This window comes from Peromyscus leucopus, chromosome 3 (assembly GCF_004664715.2).
Source record: "Peromyscus leucopus breed LL Stock chromosome 3, UCI_PerLeu_2.1, whole genome shotgun sequence".
NCBI lineage: Eukaryota > Metazoa > Chordata > Mammalia > Rodentia > Cricetidae > Peromyscus > Peromyscus leucopus.
In genome coordinates this window covers 22,760,873-22,781,953 of record NC_051065.1, presented here as the reverse complement: position 1 = coordinate 22,781,953, position 21,081 = coordinate 22,760,873, and the positions used below count along the sequence as shown (strand labels likewise).

The 21,081-nt window shown below is 44.5% G+C and overlaps 1 protein-coding gene across 1 annotated transcript; it reads left to right on the top strand.

Moving 5' to 3' along the window:
* The first annotated feature begins 13,003 nt into the window (after window positions 1-13,003).
* LOC114693482 lies at window positions 13,004-20,229 on the top strand. The gene is given in 6 exon segments (XM_037203474.1): window positions 13,004-13,164; window positions 13,434-14,631; window positions 14,787-15,548; window positions 15,550-17,605; window positions 17,608-18,513; window positions 18,972-20,229. Coding segments are annotated over 6 exon segments (6,297 nt in total). The 3' UTR covers window positions 20,186-20,229.
* The last annotated feature ends 852 nt before the right edge of the window (window positions 20,230-21,081 follow it).

Sequence of the window (21,081 nt, the reverse complement as noted above, 5' to 3'; positions counted from 1 at the left end):
ATAGAGAAGCCAAGGGGTGGAGCAAAAGACCTCCTCCCCCAGACCAGACAAGTGCAGACCATCTCAGACATCTGCACTCAGGCCTGTGGTCCTGATCATCCTCTATTCCGACCTACTGGGTAAAGCCACAAGGAACCCGCGAATGGGCTCCCACAGGTTCCCCCTTCTTAATATATATATAAAAAAAACTATTAATGGCTTACAGCAATCTCCATAGCTGTTACACCTCCCAGTATGGGAGTAGAGGATGATATAGATGGCATTTCTCTTTTGAATTAGGTCCAAAGTGACTACAGCAGTCTTAGCTGCCTCAAGCCCTTTCTAAACCAAAAACTCTTAAAGCAACTAAAAACTTAAAGAATCCCTTAGTTTCATCATTACCATTAACAGGTTAACATAAATATTGATATACAGAGTCACAATTCTATGGTGATATTTTATTTGTACTGAAATGTGATTTTAATTTTATGTTACTAAATAAAGTTGCCCTGGGGTCAGAGCTATTAGAGCCATAGCAAGAGCGTGGTGGTTAGAAGAGCTAGGTAGATTTCTGTGTGTTCAGGGATACAGCCAGTATTGGAGACATATGCCTTTAAGACCTGGAGGGCGGTACTTACAGGCAGTGATGAGGCAGTCATGTGGTTGGGTTTACAACCAATGAGAAGGCAGAACAGAAAGACTATTTAAACACAGACAAACAGGAAGTAGCTCTCTCTCGGGGAAGTTAGGAGCACTGCAGGAGGTAAGATTTTATCTCTGAGCTCTGACCTCTTGGCTTTCTCTTTTACATTGGCTCTATGTTTCTTATTTGATTGGTTACATCTACATCTGGCGCCCAACGCCTTGGCAAAGAGCTTGCAGTAATTTTTTGGGAGAAATTAACAGCAAATATCCCAAAAGCAACAGAATTGATTTTATAAAGAGAGCTGATTAGATCTTGCCTCAAATTATACGGCAAAACCCATATCTGGAGTTCGTACATTTTATACAGATGCCAACAAACAAGGAAAGGCAGGTTACAAATCAGAAAATTTAAGTAAAGTGGTTCAAAGTCCTTATAATTCAGTGCAAAAATCAGAATTGTATGCTATTCTGTTGGTATTAATAGATTTTTCAGAACCTCTCAACATAGTAACTGACTCTCACTATGCTGAAAGAGTGGTATTACATATTGAGACTGCAGAATTTATCCCTGATGAGTCAGAATTAACTTCACTATTTATTCACTTACAAGATACAATCAGGAAAAGGAATCATCCTTTATATATAACTCACATCCGATCTCATACTGGTCTGCCAGGCCCTTTAGCACAAGGCAATGATGAGATTGATAAATTATTGATAGGAAATGTGCTGGAGGCCTCAGAATTTCATAAAAAACATCATGTCAATAGTAAAGGTTTAAAAAAGGATTTTTCCATAACCTGGCAACAAGCCAAAGAAATAGTAAAGAAATGTCCTACTTGTTCCTTCTATAATCAAACGCCATTACCAGCAGGATGTAACCCAAAGGGTACTCAGAGGAATGAAATCTGGCAGATGGACGTGTTTCACTTTGCAGAATTTGGAAAATTGAAATATGTACACCACACCATCGATACTTATTCAGGATTTCAATGGGCAACTGCTCTGAGTTTTGAAAAAGCTGATTCTGTAATCACTCATTTGCTAGAAGTTATGGCCATCATGGGTATACCTGCACAAATCAAAACTGACAATGCTCCATCATATGTCTCTGTTAAAATGAAACAGTTTTTTGCTTATTACAAAATAAAGCATATTACAGGTATACCACATAATCCTACAGGTCAAGCAGTTATAGAAAGATCAAACAGAACTCTAAAGGATATGCTAAATAAACAGAAAGGAGTAACAAAAACCCCCAGAAATAGACTGCATAATGCTCTATTAACTTTGAATTTTCTGAATGCCAATGAGAAAGGAACAACAGCTGCAGAGAGACATTGGATAATAGAAAAAACTACAGAATTAAATCAGCCTATATACTTTAAGGATGTGCTGACCTCAGAATGGAAACCAGGGTATGTATTACGTTGGGGACGAGGTTTTGCTTTTGTTTCTACAGGAGAAGATAAGCTGTGGGTACCATCAAAATTGATAAAAGTTCGATTTGAACAAGAGAAACCTCTTAATTAGAGGAGATGATAGTTCATCAACCAGCATGAACATCCAATTTAAACTAACTTGTACCAGTAACACATGCCTTTTCATTTAATCAGATAATAACTTGCCAAAAGGGAACATCCCCAAAATTAGTCTTGGGGAAAGGTTTTTGTTTTTGTCTTTTAGGAGAATGAAGGTTAAGAAATCTGAAAAACACAAGACAAATGAGACAATCGAAGAAAAGGGACAAATCATCTGTCCCAGGAAACAGAGTGAAACGGCGTATGGGTATATATAATCAAAAAAAATTTTATGTCTTCCTAAATGTTTGTTTCTGCTTTTCTCTAAAGATTTAACACTATTGGTCTTCTAATAGTCCCAGTTCAATTAAAATTTAAAGCTGACTTTGGAGTTGGAGAATGGCTCTCTCCTTCTTTAAACTCAAGCATGTTGTTAAAATGAAAATGCAAACTCCCTGTATCATGCCAGAATAAAAGAGCCATTTTCTGCTATGGGACAGGACAAAATCCAAATTAATTAAGGGACTATTCTATTACTAATCTCAACTCTTTGATTCTATTCTGATTCTTTAAACTTTTCTTAAAGTATAAATTTTATATCAAGATTTACAAGATTAATATATATTTATACATTTTAAACTTTGTTAAAGATATGAATGGTCATATAGAGTACTAACTAATTCTAGAAACATGGCTTCAATTAGCTGCATATATATGTCTTTGTGTTCGAGTCTCTTATCAGTTTTCTGCAGGAAATCACGGCCAGGCCTAACATCAACTGAAGTCTCCAGGAAGAAGATGGGGCCCCACAACAACAACAATTCCACGTGGACAATAATAATATCACTGAACTGACAAACATCATCTACAGATCAGCTTTGAACTACAAGGTGCTCAGAGCAATTTTGAGGTGACTAGCTGAGATGATCCAGTCTCAAAGACTACTTGAATAAGGACTTGAGATAAACCCTGAACTTTGGCATTATACGCAGACTGGATAATAATGAAGGATATAGTTACCTTTCCTAGAATTTGACAATTAACCTAAAATTTTTCTTTCAGGATAAAGATAACTTCGCCCATACCCAGCAGGAAGCAATTTTAAGAATGACGCCCACATTCCCAAAGAGGTGGTATGGGGCGGGTGGTTTTTTTTTTTTTTTTTTTTTTTTTTTTTTTTTTTTTTTTTTTGGTCTTTTTAATGGGTTTTGGGTCTGGGATAATTTTCATTATTTAGGGGGGTAGGTTACAAGTTGTTGTCAAGGGTTAGGAAAAAGACTAAGCAAAGGAGATTAAATTTAAGGTTCTTGTTTTTTTAAAAAAAAAAGAAAGAAAGAAAAGAAAAGAAAAAGACAATTACTAGTTTTAAATACTTTACATTATTACCAACTATTAGGATATAAAGAAATGAAAGTAGTTAGACATTACAATAGAAATTGTAGTCATATTAGATATGTTTTAAAAATTGAGCAGAGATATTTTAGACAGGTCATCTTCAAACCCTTCAGAAATCTACCGAATATGGCATTTAAAATGTTTTAATAACTTAGAAATTTTTCTTTTTTGAGACATGTCGGCTCCTGGCAGTACCAATCTACTTCAGAGAAAATATGGGCATTGAAGAAACTGCATATGGAGTTAACTTTCATTGTGGCAAAAGTTAGCCACTGGACAACAAAGTACCCTTGAATCAACAGGACAAAATGGACAGACAGAACACGAAACAAAGGACTACCGATTCCTGCCAAAACAAGTGTGGTTATGGCTTTATCAGAAGGCATCTTCTGAGGCCAAGACAATATGGCACCATCCCTGAAGTGGCCTTCACAATCTGGAAAAGGTACAGTGCCCTTTTCTTAGAAGGCAGCTGAACAGGCAGTGGGCCGATGGCTTCTGTTGTGCAATGGAACAGCAACTGAAAGCTCACGCCTCTCAATAGTAGACTGGCATTTAATAGAGGGATGTGGAGAAGAAGGGGATGCTGAGATGAAGCCATATATACACAGCCAAGAAGAGTGGACAGCTGAATTCAAAAACTGTCAACAATTTCCAGAATTTAAAATCCTGAATCATGACAGGACACTAGTGGAATTCAGGTGTTTCTGGTACATGGACTGCTCTCACCCAATGTGAGGTTGAACTGTTGACTTTGTGTACAACCTACTTCACAAATGAGTCTGTCAGATACAATAAGCCTATAGGCTGAAGATGATGCCCCAACACCGCGAAGAAACCTCAGGTGACTGTCCAGGCAGCTGGCTGTTTCTGTCAACTCACAAAAGTTTTGGAAGTTGCTTTTGTGCACTTCCTGTTTTTATTTTTGTTAGCTAATATTATTTCCCTCTTGGGTCTCTGAGGGAGTTGAAGATTAGTTAGTTATAGTTGAAGATTAATTAGGATAGAAAGTGAATTAGATATATTTTGGACTTACTAAAATAGGATAGATAAGGGAATTATTTTCTCTGATTTGTCAAATACAAATGGACTAGACATCGTTTCGGTATTTGTTACTTGTATATATTGTATATAGTTATTGTACTTTTGTATATAGTTTTTCTTTTGTTATAACCTTTTGCCTTTTTTCTTTTTATTAAAATAGAAAAGGGGAAATATGGTGATATTTTATTTGTACTGAAATGTGATTTTAATTTTATGTTAATAAATAAAATTACCCTGGGGTCAGAGCTATTAGAGCCATAGCAAGAGCGTGGTGGTTAGAAGAGCTAGGTAGATTTCTGTGTGTTCAGGGATACAGCCAGTATTGGAGACATATGCCTTTAAGACCTGGAGGGCGGTACTTACAGGCAGTGATGAGGCAGTCATGTGGATGGTTTTACAACCAATGAGAAGGCAGAACAGAAAGACTATTTAAACACAGACAAACAGGAAGTAGCTCTCTCGGGGAAGTTAGGAACACTGCAGGAGGTAAGATTTTATCTCTGAGCTCTGACCTCTTGGCTTTCTCTTTTACATTGGCTCTGTGTTTCTTATTTGATTGGTTACATCTACACAATTCTCTCAATCTTACAACTCAAAGCAAACTCTTAACAGAACCATTTGAATTAGCATATATGGTGCCATATATAGTTAACATTTTTTTCCGTCTTACAACTTTAACTCAATCATTTGAATTTTCTTGCTAACAGAACATAGAAAAAACTTCAATGTTTTCACATCAAACTTAAATATTTCCTTAACTCCACAAAACCAGGGTGCATTAATATCAATAGGTTTCTGTAAACATAATTCAATCTCATAACTCCTCCTTTTCTTTATAATTTTTTAAACAAAATCTCAAACCTAATTAGAGGAACCCAAACTTATACAATTCCTACAAACCCATATTGAAAAGCAATATTTTCAATCTAACCATTATCACTTTGAAAACTTTTAGCAAAACATCCAAAAGAGTTTTATAAAACTCTTTACACTTTAAATTTTAGTATACCCATTTGCATTTCTTACTAACATAACATTAATCCACTCAAATAAGAAAATATTTTTTAAATTAAATAGACTAAAGAATATTAACTCTCCCTTTTCTTTATAATTTTTTAAGCAAAGTCTCAAGCCTAGTTAGAAAACCCAAACTTTTCTATTTAAACAGTTCCATTTGTAACACAAAACTAGTTCCTTAAGTAATTCCATTTTTACATAAACAGTTCCACAAAACAATTTATGAATCACCAGTTAATAAAGCATATATGCATACACAAAACTGCTTCTTGCTTCTAGGTAGAAATAAATTTCTTCATTTAAACAGTTCCATTTTTAACCCAATTCCAGCAAACAGTTCCTAGGTCATTACTATGAATAAACCCAAAATTGTCACATTGCAATGAAATCTCTAGTGTTTATTTCATTTCTTAAGTCTTAAAATTCAAATGATAAATTCTGGTACTAGCCTTCCAAATATGAGAAATCCATAACCAAAATCTTTGTAATTTTATCTCATTTTAAGTTAAAAAAGTTCAAACAAAAAAATTCTGCTGTCAGGCTTTCACTTCCAAATATGAAGAGATGTTTTTCTTTTCTTTTCTTTTTTTTTCGAGACAGGGTTTCTCTGTATAGCTTTGCACCTTTCCTGAATCTTGCTCTGTAGCCCAGGCTGGCCTCGAACTCACAGAGATCTGCCTGCCTCTGCCTCCCGAGTATGAAGAGACGTTTTTCAACCAAAACTTTTTGCAGTTCACAATTTTTGTTCAAACAAGCGTCTCTGAACTTTTCTTCTCAAGCCAGAGACCTTTTTAGGTACAGTAGTATTCTAAACTGCACCGTTTTTGATGTTAGCTCAGATTTTTCTGTTTTGTGTCGATTTTCCACGGATCTCAGCTGTGGATTCCTTGTTGTGCTGGTTCTGGCGTCCACCATTCTTAGCTTCTTAGCAGCTTCTGGAGCTTTTGAAACCATTCAGACTGCCTACTTTGCAGTCTACTGGGACACTAACCTTCTGTGTCTCGGTTTCTTTCACCATATACATTAAGAATAGACTCACACTTAACATTTACACTTTTTTTTTACAAACTCACATAACATGTGCTTAAGTATAAGCTCACTCAACACTTACACATTTTTACAAACTCACATATAACATATTAACATCTACTTATTTATACTTTAAGGAAACTATAGAACTACTTTAGCAAATATTTTTTATTAATTCTTATATACTTATATTCATTCTATCTTATTTCTTATTTAAACTTACATTTACAACTAGCATCTTACAAGCTTATTACTACATGTCTTAAGACTACCTTAGATACTTCTTGCAAGCTTATATTCTTAAAGAAACTCTATAGACCTATTTTACAAACTTATATAGGGCTACCATTAGCATATATCTAACTTAGCAAAAACCTAAAGATTTCTTAACACAGATCTAACAAGACAGAATAATTTCTACAAACTCACATATCTTATTTTTGTCTTTCTACTTCTTACTCTTAATTATTATCACTATCTCTATTAGATTCTCTTAACTAGACAGGAAGTACATACATCATTTCTAAAGTTTAGAGTTTATAGTCAGCTTTGTTATAAACCACTGAGATTTAGTGAGTGTTGTTATTATAGAGTTGAGATACGCCATTCCGTAACTGGCAGAGATGCATTTTCTGGGGAGGAATCTGTCCCCTCTGTTTCTTCAGAGTCTTTCTCCCTGACAGTTCCCAGTTTGGTCTCAGTTTATCCCCTCTACCCCAGAAACAGTTTCTGACACTACAGTGGCGGCTTTCCCTGCTACTGAAGGTAGGGTTTTTTTGTCCGCTTGTTTTCGGGGTCTGTGTGGTTTGTGTACAGACTGAAAATCTAACAAGGGAGGTTTTTGCCTTTTCTAAATTCCCATTAGGACAGGTGCTTTGCATCATCAGGCCTTCACCTGGCCCAGTGCCCCAGTGGGTTGTGTTTGCTTGTCTGGGTGCTCAAGGACAGAGCTTATGCCAGAGGCAATCACCCCTCAGGGCTACACTCCCTCATTTCACAGGGAGTCAGTTGAAACAAAGCTTTTCTCAAAGAGATGCTTTCTCTGACAGAAAAGAAAGCTTTACTCCTGGATAGTTCTGTTCTGCCCTGGCTGGGCTCTTTCCCCAGACAGCGTTCTGACTCGGCAGCACAACTACTTCAGACACAGTTCAGCTTTACTGTTTTCCCAGAAAGGTCCTTTCTCTGATAGGAAAGCTTTTCTCAGATTTCTTTTTGCAGCTGTGGACCTATCAACCTGGGACTTATAGAAAAGTGGACAACTGTGCGGTTCCCACCAGCTTTAGTTTTGTTTGTTCATTAGAAATCTTGCCCTGGGTCCTGTACCTTCCAGCCTCAGCTCTGTGCTCCAGGAAGTTTACAACTGCAGGAACCCTAGTATCCCCGAAATGCACTCCAACTCAGAGGCTCTGGCCAGTGGCCTCTGGGTTTTTGGTCAGAAGTGAGGATACAATGCTAACGGAGTTTGCATTGCTTCAGGGGATCTTTGCATTAGGACAATTAGGAGCACCTTTTCATTCTGAAACACTCACTCAAACAAAACCCTTGATGCCTCAGCTCCGCTGTAACTGAAAAGCTTGGCTTTTTGGCTTTTTTCAGGTAAAATTTCCTGCCCTTTTGGGCTCTCTGTAGCTCTTTACCCACACTCTCCCAAGCGTTTCCCTCAGGGTACTCTGACCCAGTCTTTTACCAGCTTGAAAAGACAGAGCTTAGAAGAGGTTTTTAGGAACTTGTCCCTGCCTTCTGCAGTGCAGGGAGGATTTTTAAAGCTTGAAAGAGAACTTAGAGAGGTTTTGCTGTCTTAAGAGGTTTGTTGTTTTCCCTTAGAGCTAATCACAGGTGGTCCCCATACTAATATCTTCAGGTGATTCTAATTTTTGTCCTTCTGAGAGAAAGTTAAAGGCTTTAGTTTTTAAGTTTAAGAGCTTTTGAGAAAGATTAAGGCTTTTTAGAGAGATTCCCCCCACTCAGATTTTCCAAGAAAACTTTTATAGTTTAAGAGAAAGATGTTTTTCCTAAAAAATCTTTTCGGGAATACTAGGGTTCCTGTAGTTGTAAACTTCCTGGAGGACAGAGCTGAGGCAGGAAGGTGCAGGACCCAGGGGAAGATTGAACAAACAAAGTCAAAGCCGGTGGGAACGGCACAGTTATCCACTTTCCTAAAAGTCCCGGGTTGATAGGTCCACAGCTGCAAAAAGAAATCTGAGAAAAGCTTTCCTGTCAGAGTAAGGCCCTTTCTGGGAAAACAGGAAAGCTGAACTGTGTGAACTGTGAACTTCTAGGAGAAAGACCAACTTTTCCCAAAACTTCTGAACTTTAAATTTTTTGGCTTTTTACACCCCCATTTTTGCCTCAGGGAAAAATCACTTTCTCCTGCCGCTTGGACTTAGCATTTCAGCTGTCCCCAGGTCAAAGCTTCCATAGGAAACTTTTTCTTCCCCATAAGTTCAGAGAAGAGCTTTTTTACTACCTGTAAAGCCCAAAGAAAGATTTTTTCCCGTTTGCATTCATAGCCCCCAAAGTTAGAAAATTGAAGAGTTTTTCTGTCTAGTTGCCCTAGTTATTTTTTCCTACACAATCTTACACTTCTAAGTTTTTCCTAAACTATATTACTACCCTATACCTTATACTTATTTTTCACAGATAGAAATTGAGAAAAGGATAGAAGATAGAAAATTTTGACAGAAGAGAATTTCGCTGCAGCATCAGACATCCTTACATTCTGCTTTTCTTTTCTCTCGAGGATAAAACCCCTGCCTCTCAATAATATATATAAAATATATATTTTCCATAATACCGGCATGCCTTTCCACTGGCAGGGCTGATTCAGCACTTTCGCCAAAAACTCTGTAATAAAACTATTATTTTCCTTTATCTTTAGTCCCTATTTCTTTGTCTTTAGTCCCTGTTCATTTGTCTTTAGTCTCCCCTTTTCTTTAGTCCCCCCTTTTTTTCTTTAGTCCCTTTTTTTTCTTTTTTCTTTAGTCCCTGTTCATGGCACCCTTCTGTGGGGTGTTTACCCACCAACCCCACAGCTCCCCAGAATTTTCTTGAGTTCGAGCAGCAAGAAATATTAGAAGGATTTATTGTGGAGAGTCTTGCAGAGATAAACAGATAGAAAATAAAGGATAGCCTCGAGAGGGCCTAGAACCTTTTCCAACAGCCCCAACTGTCTCTGCCCCAGGGTTTTTATAGAGAAGCCAAGGGTGGCGCAAAAGACCTCCTCCCCCAGCACAGCCAAGTGCAGACCATCTCAGACACCTGCACTCAAGCCTGTGGTCCTGATCATCCTCTATTCGGACCTGCTGGGTAAAGCCACAAGGAACCCGAGGACAGGCTCCCACAGGCAGCTACCCTTTTGATTAAGGTTGGAGAAGAGGGAGGTCATATGACTTCACTGCCATCTTGAATGAAGTTAACCACTTGGAGTGAGCCCACCAAAGAGACAACAGGTCTCCAAGATATTTTTGGTTAGGATTTGTAATTATCTGTGTGATAATTCCTGTACTGTCCCCAAAACAAGATTTATGAAAGATAGGATTTAAAACAATGCTGGTTTAATGAGGTATTAAACTGCACCTCCATGCACTCATGTACAGGGATGTATCTTCTGGGCAACCAGATTTTTGTAATGTAAGAATAATCCCTTTGGTATTGATTTTACAACAAATTGTTTACCCTGTTAAAATTGGGTTTTGCTGTCTAGAGATACTAAACTGCTTATACCTAACAGATAATAATCCCAATTCTCAAATGCTTCAGAGATCCAAGAATATGACATTTAATAAAAAAGCTTTTCATGATAGAGACATGCCAGCACTCTGTGTCTCCTCCAAGGAAGATGGATAGCCACAAAAGAACTTCTACTTGGAGCTCACTTTAAATGTAGCAAAGCCAGGGATGGAAATGTGTAGCATGAATCTTAAAAGGTCTTATTATAAAAACACACCCGGATCCAGGTATTGGGGTGAATGCTGGCAGATCAGAGAAGCAGAACAAGCCACAGCAACCACACCTCGCTAATTCCTCAGCTGATCCTGTTTCCTCAGACTGGAAGCTCTGTGTCCTCATCCAAATGGATCTCAGCTGAACATTTACCTCCTGAAGAGGCCACGTTGGATGCCAAAATTCTGGTGCAATTATGGTCACGTCAGTACCTGTGTGTATCACACCAGACAACAAAACATCATTTATTCTTATTGTTAATTTTGGTCTTTGTTCATTTATAGAAGTTTGCCAAAATTTTTTCTTTATGGTTTCTCCTGAATATACTGAATATACTGTTCTCTCTGTCTCAGCTGTTCCATCATCCCGAGCAACCTGTTTTATTCCAATAGTTATTTGGTTATTTAATTGCTCTGAGCAGTGGTTTATTCTACTACTGCAGGAAAGAGCTGAACTGGATTTGCTGTGGGGGCCTGCCTAAGGTCCCTCTGGGAGTTTCCCAAAGACTGAGGCAAAGGATTACCTTGTCCTGCCCTTGTGGATCTACATTCGTTGGTCCAATGTTTGCCCTTACCATACCTTCTGCATACTCCAGAAGGAAGGGGCATTCTGTTGCCATTGTTCCTTGAAGAAACATTGTTTCTAGGAATGCCCTGTTTACAGTCCCTATTCAAATGACCTTGCTTTCCACATCCAAAACATCTGACATTCCTCAAACCTCTTGAAATTGCTTCTCCTACCCACATATCATCATGGTCATGAGACTCAACATTAAATGTGTCTCTAATCCAATCTTCTAAGGGTACTGATCTAGCCTTTAACAGCCTGATTATTCTCTTGCATGCTGCATTTGCATTCTCAAAAGCCAAAGATTCCATTATTATCTGGCTAGCTTCTGAATTCAGGACCATTCTATTTACTGCTGAAGTCAGTCTTTGTAAGAAATCTGTAAAAGATTCTTTTGGTCCCTGTATAACTTTTGTGAATGACTCAGTTTTCTTTCCTGCTTCGTCAGTTCTGTCCCATGCATTCAAGGCTGCCATTTGACATGGAATTAGGGTTTGGTTATCATATAAACATTGTCTTTGTATTTCAGCATATTGGACTTCAACAAGCTGATGCTGGGAGATTTGCAAACCTCTAGCCCTCCACTGACTCTCTATGGTTTTAGCCTCATCTCTGAACCACATGTGCCACTGCAACTGTGCTCTGGGTTCCAGGACAGTGGTTACCAGCGCTCTCCAGTCCTGTGGAATAATTTTACTACAAGTTGACCAGGAGTTTAACATTTGCTTTACAATGGGGAATGCATGCCATAAGATTCTATTGCCTCCTTAAACCTTCTTAAATCTAACATTTCAATTGGAGTCCAAATATTTTGTGCATTCACTTCACCGGGTAGCTGTTGAAATCCTGAATAAGTATTAATGGTATGCTGTACATATTTCAATTTTCCAAATTCTGCAAAGTGAAACGCATCCATCTGCCAGATTTCATTCCTCTGAGTACCCTTGAAAGACCCCAGCATACTTGCTTAGCCTAACGCCATTTTGAGCAAGGCCTGAAAAGTACAGGGAAAGTTCAGTTAGAGGACATGGGCACAGGAACAAACAGGGTATCTGCGGTCGGCCACCTGGCCCCAGAACAGGGAATTAAAGGTCAGAAAAACAACTTGGAACCAAGTCAGCAGGCGTGTCGAGCTCGGGGAAAAAAACCACGAACTGTCCTGAGTTTGAACCTGGCCTCATATGAATCGTCCAATCAGAACCCTGTAAACCGAGCTTCTCGTGCTTCTGCTGCCCAACCCTATAAAAACCCTCCACTCCAGCCCATCGGCGCGCCAGTCTCTTGAGCCTCTTGAGTGACTGTGTCGCCCCGGGTACCCGTGTTCCTGAATAAAGCCTCTTGCTGTTTGCATCTGACTTATGGTCTCGGTGTGATCTCTGGGCGAGGGTCTCTCCAGAGGGAAGACTACCTTCGGGGGTCTTTCATTTGGGGGCTCGTCCGGGATCGGAGACCCCCCCCCCACCCCGGGACCACCGACCCACTGTCAGGAGGTAAGTTGGCCGGCCACGGTCTGTCTGTATTGTCTCAGTCTGTTTACTTGTCTTTCGTTTTCGTCGGGCGTCCTAAGTCAGGTCTGAGTCGGTGGGGGCTGAAGGAGCTGACGAGCTCGGACTTCGCCCACCGAAACCCTGGAAGATGTTCCACGGGTATCTGAAGTCCCCTCTGGGGCACGGTTTTTCGGGGCCACCCCCGTATCAGAAGGATACGTGGTACTGGCAGGGGACGGAGAATTCAAACACTCCGCGTCCCCATCTGAGTTTTTGCTTTCGGTTTTACACCGGAGCCGCGCAGCGCAACTGTCTCTTATTTGTGTTGTCGGGTTGTTTTGTGTTCTTTGTCTAATCCTTCTCCATCCAGGAACTAATATGGGACAGACTGTCGTTACCCCCTTGAGCCTAACTACTGACCATTGGTCGGACGTCAAAGGCCGGGGGAGCGATGAAGGTGTAGTCATCAAGAAAAATAAATGGATGACCCTCTGTGAGGCCGAATGGGTCATGATGGATGTAGGATGGCCACGGGAAGGGTCATTTAATCTCTCTCTCATTTCACAGGTTGAGGGGAAGGTGTTTGCCCCCAGCCCCCATGGGCATCCAGACCAGGTTCCCTACATCGCCATTTGGAGATCCCTGGTTGAAAACCCATTCCCCTGGGTCAAGCCCTTCCTCCCACAACCTCTCACTCCCCAGCCTTCGGCGCCTCCTAACCCCCTTTCTTCTCTCTACCCAGTCCTTCCCCGCAGTGAGCCTTCCAAGCCCCCTGTCCTTCCCCCTGATCCTAATTCTCCTCTCATAGAATTCTGACAGACGAACCGCCACCCTACCAGCCGACCCCCCCAGCGTCACCTGCGGCCCCGGCGGCTGCGCCCGCGGCGGCCCCGGCTGCGGTGTCGGCCGCGGCCCCGGCGGCTGCGCCTGCTGTGGCTCTAGTCGCGGCGCCGGCTGCGACCTCCCCGGCAGCCGCGCCCCCCGTGATGACCCCGCTCGATGAGGACTCGGAGGAGGAAGAAGAAACAGTCCAGTCCCCCATCGCGGGCCGCCTCAGGGGCCGCCGAGTCGGCCCCCCCACTAAATCCAAAGCCTTCCCGCTTCGGGAAGGACTCAACCATCAGTTACAATATTGGCCCTTTTCTGCCTCAGACCTTTATAATTGGAAACAACATAATCCCCCTTTCTCCAGGGATCCTGTTGCCTTGACCGGCCTAATTGAGTCCATCCTAGTGACTCACAGGCCGACTTGGGGCGACTGTCAGCAGCTCCTGCAGACCCTCTTAACAGTGGATGAAAAGCAGAGAGTTTTCCTGGAGGCCCGGAAGCAGGTTCCGGGCGATGACTGGAGGCCAACCCAACTCCCAAATATCATCGATGCAGCTTTTCCCTTGACCCGCCCAGACTGGGACTTCAATACACCTGAAGGTAGGGAGCATCTACATCTCTATCGCCAGTTGCTCTTAGCGGGTCTCGGAGCGGCCGCCAGAAGGCCTACCAATTTGGCTCAGGTAAGGAATGTGATACAGGGAAAGGAAGAAACACCTGCTGCATTTTTAGAGAGGCTGAAGGAGGCTTATAGGATGTACACTCCATATGATCCAGAAGACCCAGGGCAAGCACCAGGTGTCATCTTATCATTTATCTACCAGTCTAGCTCAGATATCCGAGCCAAATTGCAGCAGTTGGAAGGTTTACAGGCGCTAGGTTTGCCAGACTTATTGAAGGAAGCAGAGAAAGTGTTCAATAAGAGAGAAACTCCTGAGGAGCGTGAGGAAAGGAGATGGCAGAAACAAGAGGAAAGGGACAAGAAACAGCATAGGGAGATGAAAAAGGTTTTGGCCGCCGTTGTGTCTCAGGGACAGCGGAGAGAGGGAGATAGGTCGGGAGAGCGAAGGAGGCCACCCCTTGATAAAGATCAATGTGCTTACTGTAAGGAGAAGGGACACTGGGCCCGAGAGTGCCCCAAGAAGCCACAAGGACCCCGCCGACCCAAGCCCAAAACCGTGGACCTCCTTAGTCTAGAGGACTAGGGGAGTCGAGGCCAGGAGCCCCCCCCTGAGCCTAGGATAACCCTCAAGATCGGGGGGCAGCCCGTGACCTTCCTGGTTGATACTGGTGCCGAACATTCAGTCCTAACCCATGCTGGAGTGCCCCTTAGCCGGCATTCTGCACTGGTGCAGGGGCAACTGGAAACAAGAGGTATTACTGGACTGCCGAGAGAAAGGTCCAACTGGCATCAGGGCAAGTAACTCACTCCTTCCTGCATATACCTGAATGCCCCCATCCACTGTTAGGACGGGACCTATTAACCAAATTGAAGGCACAAATCTACTTTGATGAGAAGGGACCAAGGGTCACGGGTCCTAAAGGAGACCCCCTACAAATCCTTGCCCTCAGTTTAGAGGAAGAATACCGTTTGTTTGAGGCAGAACCCCCGGAGAAATCACCTGAGGAGCTACAGAACTGACTGAGAGAGTTTCCTCAGGCCTGGGCAGAGACTGCGGGCTTGGGGCTGGCACGCGATCAGCCGCCGCTGATGATCTCACTAAAGGCCTCCGCAACTCCCGTTTCAATCAGACAATACCCAATGTCACGGGAAGCTCATGAGGGGATCAAGCCCCATATTCGGAGGCTCCTGGACCAAGGGGTGTTAAAGCCCTGCCAGTCCCCTTGGAACACCCCTCTCTTGCCTGTTAAGAAACCGGGGACAGGGGACTACAGGCCGGTCCAGGACTTGAGAGAGGTCAATAAGCGGGTGGAGGACATACACCCCACGGTGCCTAACCCCTATAACCTTCTGAGCACCCTCCCACCAACCCACGTCTGGTACACTGTGCTAGACCTGAAGGATGCCTTCTTTTGTTTAAGACTGCACCCTCAAAGTCAACTGCTATTCGCTTTTGAATGGAGGGACCCGGAAAAAGGGCTCCTCGGGACAATTAACCTGGACCCGGCTCCCTCAGGGCTTCAAAAATAGCCCAACCCTCTTTGATGAGGCCCTACATGCAGATCTGGCCGGATTCCGGGTCGAACACCCAACCCTGACTCTGCTCCAGTACATGGATGATCTACTCCTGGTGGCCAGGAGTCGAACCGAGTGCATGGAGGGCACTCGAGCCTTATTGGCCAGACTTGGGCAGAAGGGCTATAGAGCCTCAGCCAAAAAGGCTCAAGTATGCCGAGACAAGGTTACCTACCTGGGCTACACCCTGAGCCGGGGGCAAAGATGGTTAACAGGAGCAAGGAAGGAGACGATAATCTCCATCCCCCCTCCTCGGAACCCCCGCCAAGTTCGAGAGTTCCTGGGTACAGCTGGGTACTGCCGCCTTTGGATTCCTGGCTTTGCCAAACTGGCAGCCCCATTATACCCCCTCACTAAACCAGGGACCATGTTCCAATGGGAGGAGAAGCATCAGAAAGCGTTCCAACAGATCAAGAAGGCCTTACTCGAGGCCCCGGCTCTGGGTCTACCAGATCTAACCAAGCCCTTTGAGCTGTTTGTGGATGAGAACTCAGGTTTTGCCAAAGGGGTACTGGTGCAGAGACTGGGACCTTGGAGGAGACCTGTAGCGTACTTGTCCAAGAAATTGGACCCGGTGGCTACAGGATGGCCTCCATGCCTCCGCATGGTGGCAGCCATTGCCGTATTACTCAAGGATGCCGGAAAGCTGACTCTGGGACAGCCATTGACTGTGCTGGCCTCCCATGCAGTGGAGGCCTTGGTCCGACAACCACCGGACAGATGGCTTTCTAACGCCAGAATGACTTACTATCAGGCATTACTACTGGACTCAGACCGGGTAAATTTTGGGCCGATAGTTTCCCTTAACCCTGCTACCTTGCTGCCACTGCCTAGCCCCTCCGAGGAGCATGACTGTCTCCAGATTCTAGCCGAAGCACATGGCACCCGCCCTGATCTGACAGATCAGCCGCTTAAGGATCCAGACGCTGTCTGGTACACAGATGGGAGCAGTTTCCTGGAGGAAGGGGAACGCAGAGCCGGGGCAGCTATAACCACCGAATCAGAAGTGGTATGGGCATCGTCGCTCCCGCCCGGGACATCGGCCCAGCGCGCAGAACTGATTGCGCTCACCCAAGCCCTCCGGATGGCAGAAGGTAAGAAGCTCACAGTTTATACTGACAGCAGATATGCCTTCGCCACTGCGCATGTCCACGGGGAAATTTACAGACGGAGAGGCCTGCTGACGTCCGCGGGTAAGGAAATCAAAAACAAAAAAGAGATCCTAGACCTCCTAAAGGCCCTGTTCCTCCCGCTCCAACTCAGTATTGTCCACTGCCCAGGGCATCAAAAGGATGACTCTGCGGTAGCCAGAGGGAATCGGCTGGCAGATCTGACTGCCCGAACAGTGGCTTCCCAGCCAGCAGGAAGCAGCCAGTTGATGGCTATACAAGAACCACAGCCTGAGAGAGACCCTGTGCCCTATAGCCCAGAAGACCATGAGCTAGCAAAGAAAATGGGGTCGGACTGGGAACAAAGAAGACAGGCATATATACTAGGGGACCGGATGGTCATGTCAACCTCCCATACCCGATATATGCTGAGATTCCTCCATGCATTGACCCATTTGAGCAAAAACAAGATGAAGACCCTATTAGACAGAGAAAACACCTGGGCAGTGTTGCTGAACCAAGATCAGGTACTCCAGCAGGTAACTTCTACCTGCCCAGCCTGTGCTCAAGTCAACGCAGGAAAGGTTCATCTAAACAAGGGGGCCCGCCAAAGAGGCCATCGTCCTGGTGTTCATTGGGAAATAGACTTTACAGAAGTAAAACCCGGACTCTACGGGTACCGGTACCTCCTGGTCTTCGTGGACACCTTTTCTGGATGGATCGAGGCATTTCCAACCAAGAATGAGACGGCTAACGTGGTAACGAAGAAACTGTTGGAAGAAATCTTCCCCAGGTATGGGATGCCTCAAATATTGGGGTCGGATAACGGGCCTGCCTTCGTCTCTCAGTAAGTCAGAAGGTGGCCAAACTATTGGGGGTTGATTGGAAACTCCATTGTGCATACCGCCCCGAGAGCTCAGGACAGGTAGAACGAGCTAATAGAACAATCAAGGAGACTTTAACCAAATTAACACTTGCAACTGGCACTAGAGATTGGGTGCTCCTACTTCCCTTGGCTCTCTACCGAGCCCGAAATACTCCTGGCCCACACGGCCTAACCCCTTTTGAGATCATGTACGGGGCCCCACCTCCTGTTGTAAACTTTCTCCATCCTGATATTTCATCTTTTGCCACCACCCCTACTTTAGAGGCACATCTTCAAGCCCTCCAACTGGTGCAGAGGGAGATCTGGAAGCCCCTGGCCAAGGCTTATCAGGAGCAGCTAGACAAGCCGGTGGTGCCCCACCCCTTCCAGATCGGGGACTCCGTTTGGGTCCGACGACACCAGACCAAGAATCTGGAACCACGGTGGAAGGGGCCCTACACTGTCTTGCTGACCACCCCCACTGCACTCAAGGTCGACGGGATTGCTGCATGGATCCACGCCTCTCATGTGAAGGCTGCCAGGGAACCCGACCCAGCAGGATCCAGAAAGTCAACATGGACAGTGCGCCGCACACGAAACCCCCTAAAAATAAGGTTGGCCCGTGGTTCCTCTTCCTCCCCTCCTCTTAATCTCTGCCTACCCCAGGGGACTAGGGCGGCAGAGAGCCCGCACCTAGTTAAGAGGCTCACTTGGCAGGTCATCTCACAAACTGGGGAGACGGTCTGGCAAACGACCGCCCTTCACACCCCCTTTACATGGTGGCCTAACTTGCATCCAGATCTCTGCCAACTAGCAGCAGGGTCAGAGGACTGGGACATCCCTACCACTGACCCCATGAACCCCAGAGCACCAGACGTCTGTCAGGATGGTAAGGGAACTTGCAAATGTAGTGACGGGAGATACGGATGTGGTCACCCTGAAACCAGGGCAGCCCTGTCACAACTATCCTTCTACGTCTGCCCCCGGGATGGTAGGGACAGAAAGATGATTAGACAATGTGGGGGTTATGAAAGTTACTTCTGTAAAGCATGGGAATGTGAAACAACTGGTAATACCTATTGGAAGCCTTCATCCACTTGGGACCTCATTAGGGTAAAAAGGACTACCCAAGGAGAAAGCCACTCATGGCGTCCCCTTACCCAAGGATGTTGTTGGGGAACTGTCACGTCAGGAAGGGAGATAACACAAGACTGGATTAAAGGTAAAACATGGGGACTTAGACTTTACATGACGGGACGGGACCAGGGAGTCGTGTTTACGATTAAGCTTAAAATTACGGAGCCCTCCGCCTCTATAGGTCCCAACCAGGTTCTCTCTGACCAAAAGCGCCCCTCTTTACCCGCTCCGGCACCCCCGAGGGCTACCCCCGACCCAATTCGGCCATTCGCCCAAGCACGGCTCCGAATGCTACTGTAACCCCAGTCACCCTCCAGCCACCCAGGCCCGGTACGGGAGACTGGCTATTGAATCTTATAGAGGGCGCTTACTCAGCCCTCAATGTTACCAACCCAAATCGGACTCAGGAGTGCTGGTTATGCCTAGTCTCCACACCTCCCTATTATGAGGGGGTGGCCGTAGTCGGAAGCTTCACCAATTCTTCTTCACCCCCGTCAGGATGTGCCTCGACACCTCAGCATAAGCTCACAATCTCCGAGGTGTCAGGACAAGGACTATGTCTGGGGACAGTACCCTACACCCACCAACACCTGTGTAATCGCACCCAGGCACTTGTTCCAGGACCCCACTATCTCGTGGCTCCCAACGGGACTTACTGGGCCTGTAGCACTGGACTTACACCATGCCTCTCCCCCTCAATACTAGCCAACACGGCCGATTATTGTGTGCTCATAGAACTGTACCCCAAGATAGTCTACCATGCACCTGAAGATATCTATGCCCAATATGAAACAGGGGTCCCTCGTATAAAAAGAGAGCCAGTCTCGCTAACCCTGGCCCTGATACTAGGTGGATTAACTATGGGAGGAGTCGCCGCCAGAATAGGCACAGGTACCACTGCCCTCATGGAAACCAACCAGTTCAGACAACTCCAGGTTGCCATGCATACCGATATCCAGGCACTGGAGGAATCCGTGAGTGCCTTGGAAAAGTCACTCACCTCCCTGTCTGAGGTAGTTCTGCAGAACTGGAGGCGATTAGACCTCCTCTTCCTGCAGGAGGGGGGGTTATGTGCCGCCCTTAAAGAAGAATGTTGCTTCTATGCGGATCATACTGGGGTGGTGAGAGATAGCATGGCTAAATTAAGAAAGAGATTAGAACAAAGACAAAAACTCTTTGAAGAATAGCAGGGATGGTTTGAAGGATGGTTCGGAAGGTCCCCCTGGCTCACCACCCTCATCTCCACCCTTATAGGACCCCTTCTGATTTTATTGCTCCTTCTGACGCTCGGGCCCTGTATCCTAAACAGACTTGTCCAATTTATCAGGGAACGCGTTTCTACTGTTCAGACCTTGGTATTGACCCAACAATACCAACGACTCAACCAGGTGGAAATGGAGCCACATCCCTATTCTTCCCCATGAATGGAGGATTCCATTCCCTGAGATAAGAAAATGGGGGAATGAAAGACCCCAGCATACTTGCTTAGCCTAACGCCATTTTGAGCAAGGCCTGAAAAGTACAGGGAAAGTTCAGTTAGAGGACATGGGCACAGGAACAAACAGGGTATCTGTGGTCGGCCACCTGGCCCCAGAACAGGGAACTAAAGGTCAGAAAAACAACTTGGAACCAAGTCAGCAGGCGTGTCGAGCTCGGGGAAAAAAACCATGAACTGTCCTGAGTTTGAACCTGGCCTCATATGAATCGTCCAATCAGAACCCTGTAAACCGAGCTTCTCGTGCTTCTGCTGCCCGACCCTATAAAAACCCTCACTCCAGCCCATCGGCGCGCCAGTCTCTTGAGCCTCTTGAGTGACTGTGTCGCCCCGGGTACCCGTGTTCCTGAATAAAGCCTCTTGCTGTTTGCATCTGACTTATGGTCTCGGTGTGATCTCTGGGCGAGGGTCTCTCCAGAGGGAAGACTACCTTCGGGGGTCTTTCACCCTTTGGGTTACATCCTGCTGGTAATGGTGTCTGATTGTAAAAGGAACAAGTAAGACATTATCTTACACTTTCTTTGGCTTGTTGCCAGGTTTTGCAAAAATCCTTTTTTTTAAACCTTTACCATTGACATGATTTTTTATGAAATTCTGAGGGCTCCAGCACATTTCCTATCAATAATTTATCAATCTCATCATTGCCTTGTGCTAGTGGGCCTGGCAGACCAGTATGGGATTGAATGTGAGTTATATATAAAGGATGATTCCTTTTCCTGATTGTATCTTGTAACTGAATAAATAGTGAAGTTAATTCTGAAGCATCAGGGATAAATTCTGCAGTCTCAATATGTAGTGCCACTCTTTCAGCATACCGAGAGTCAG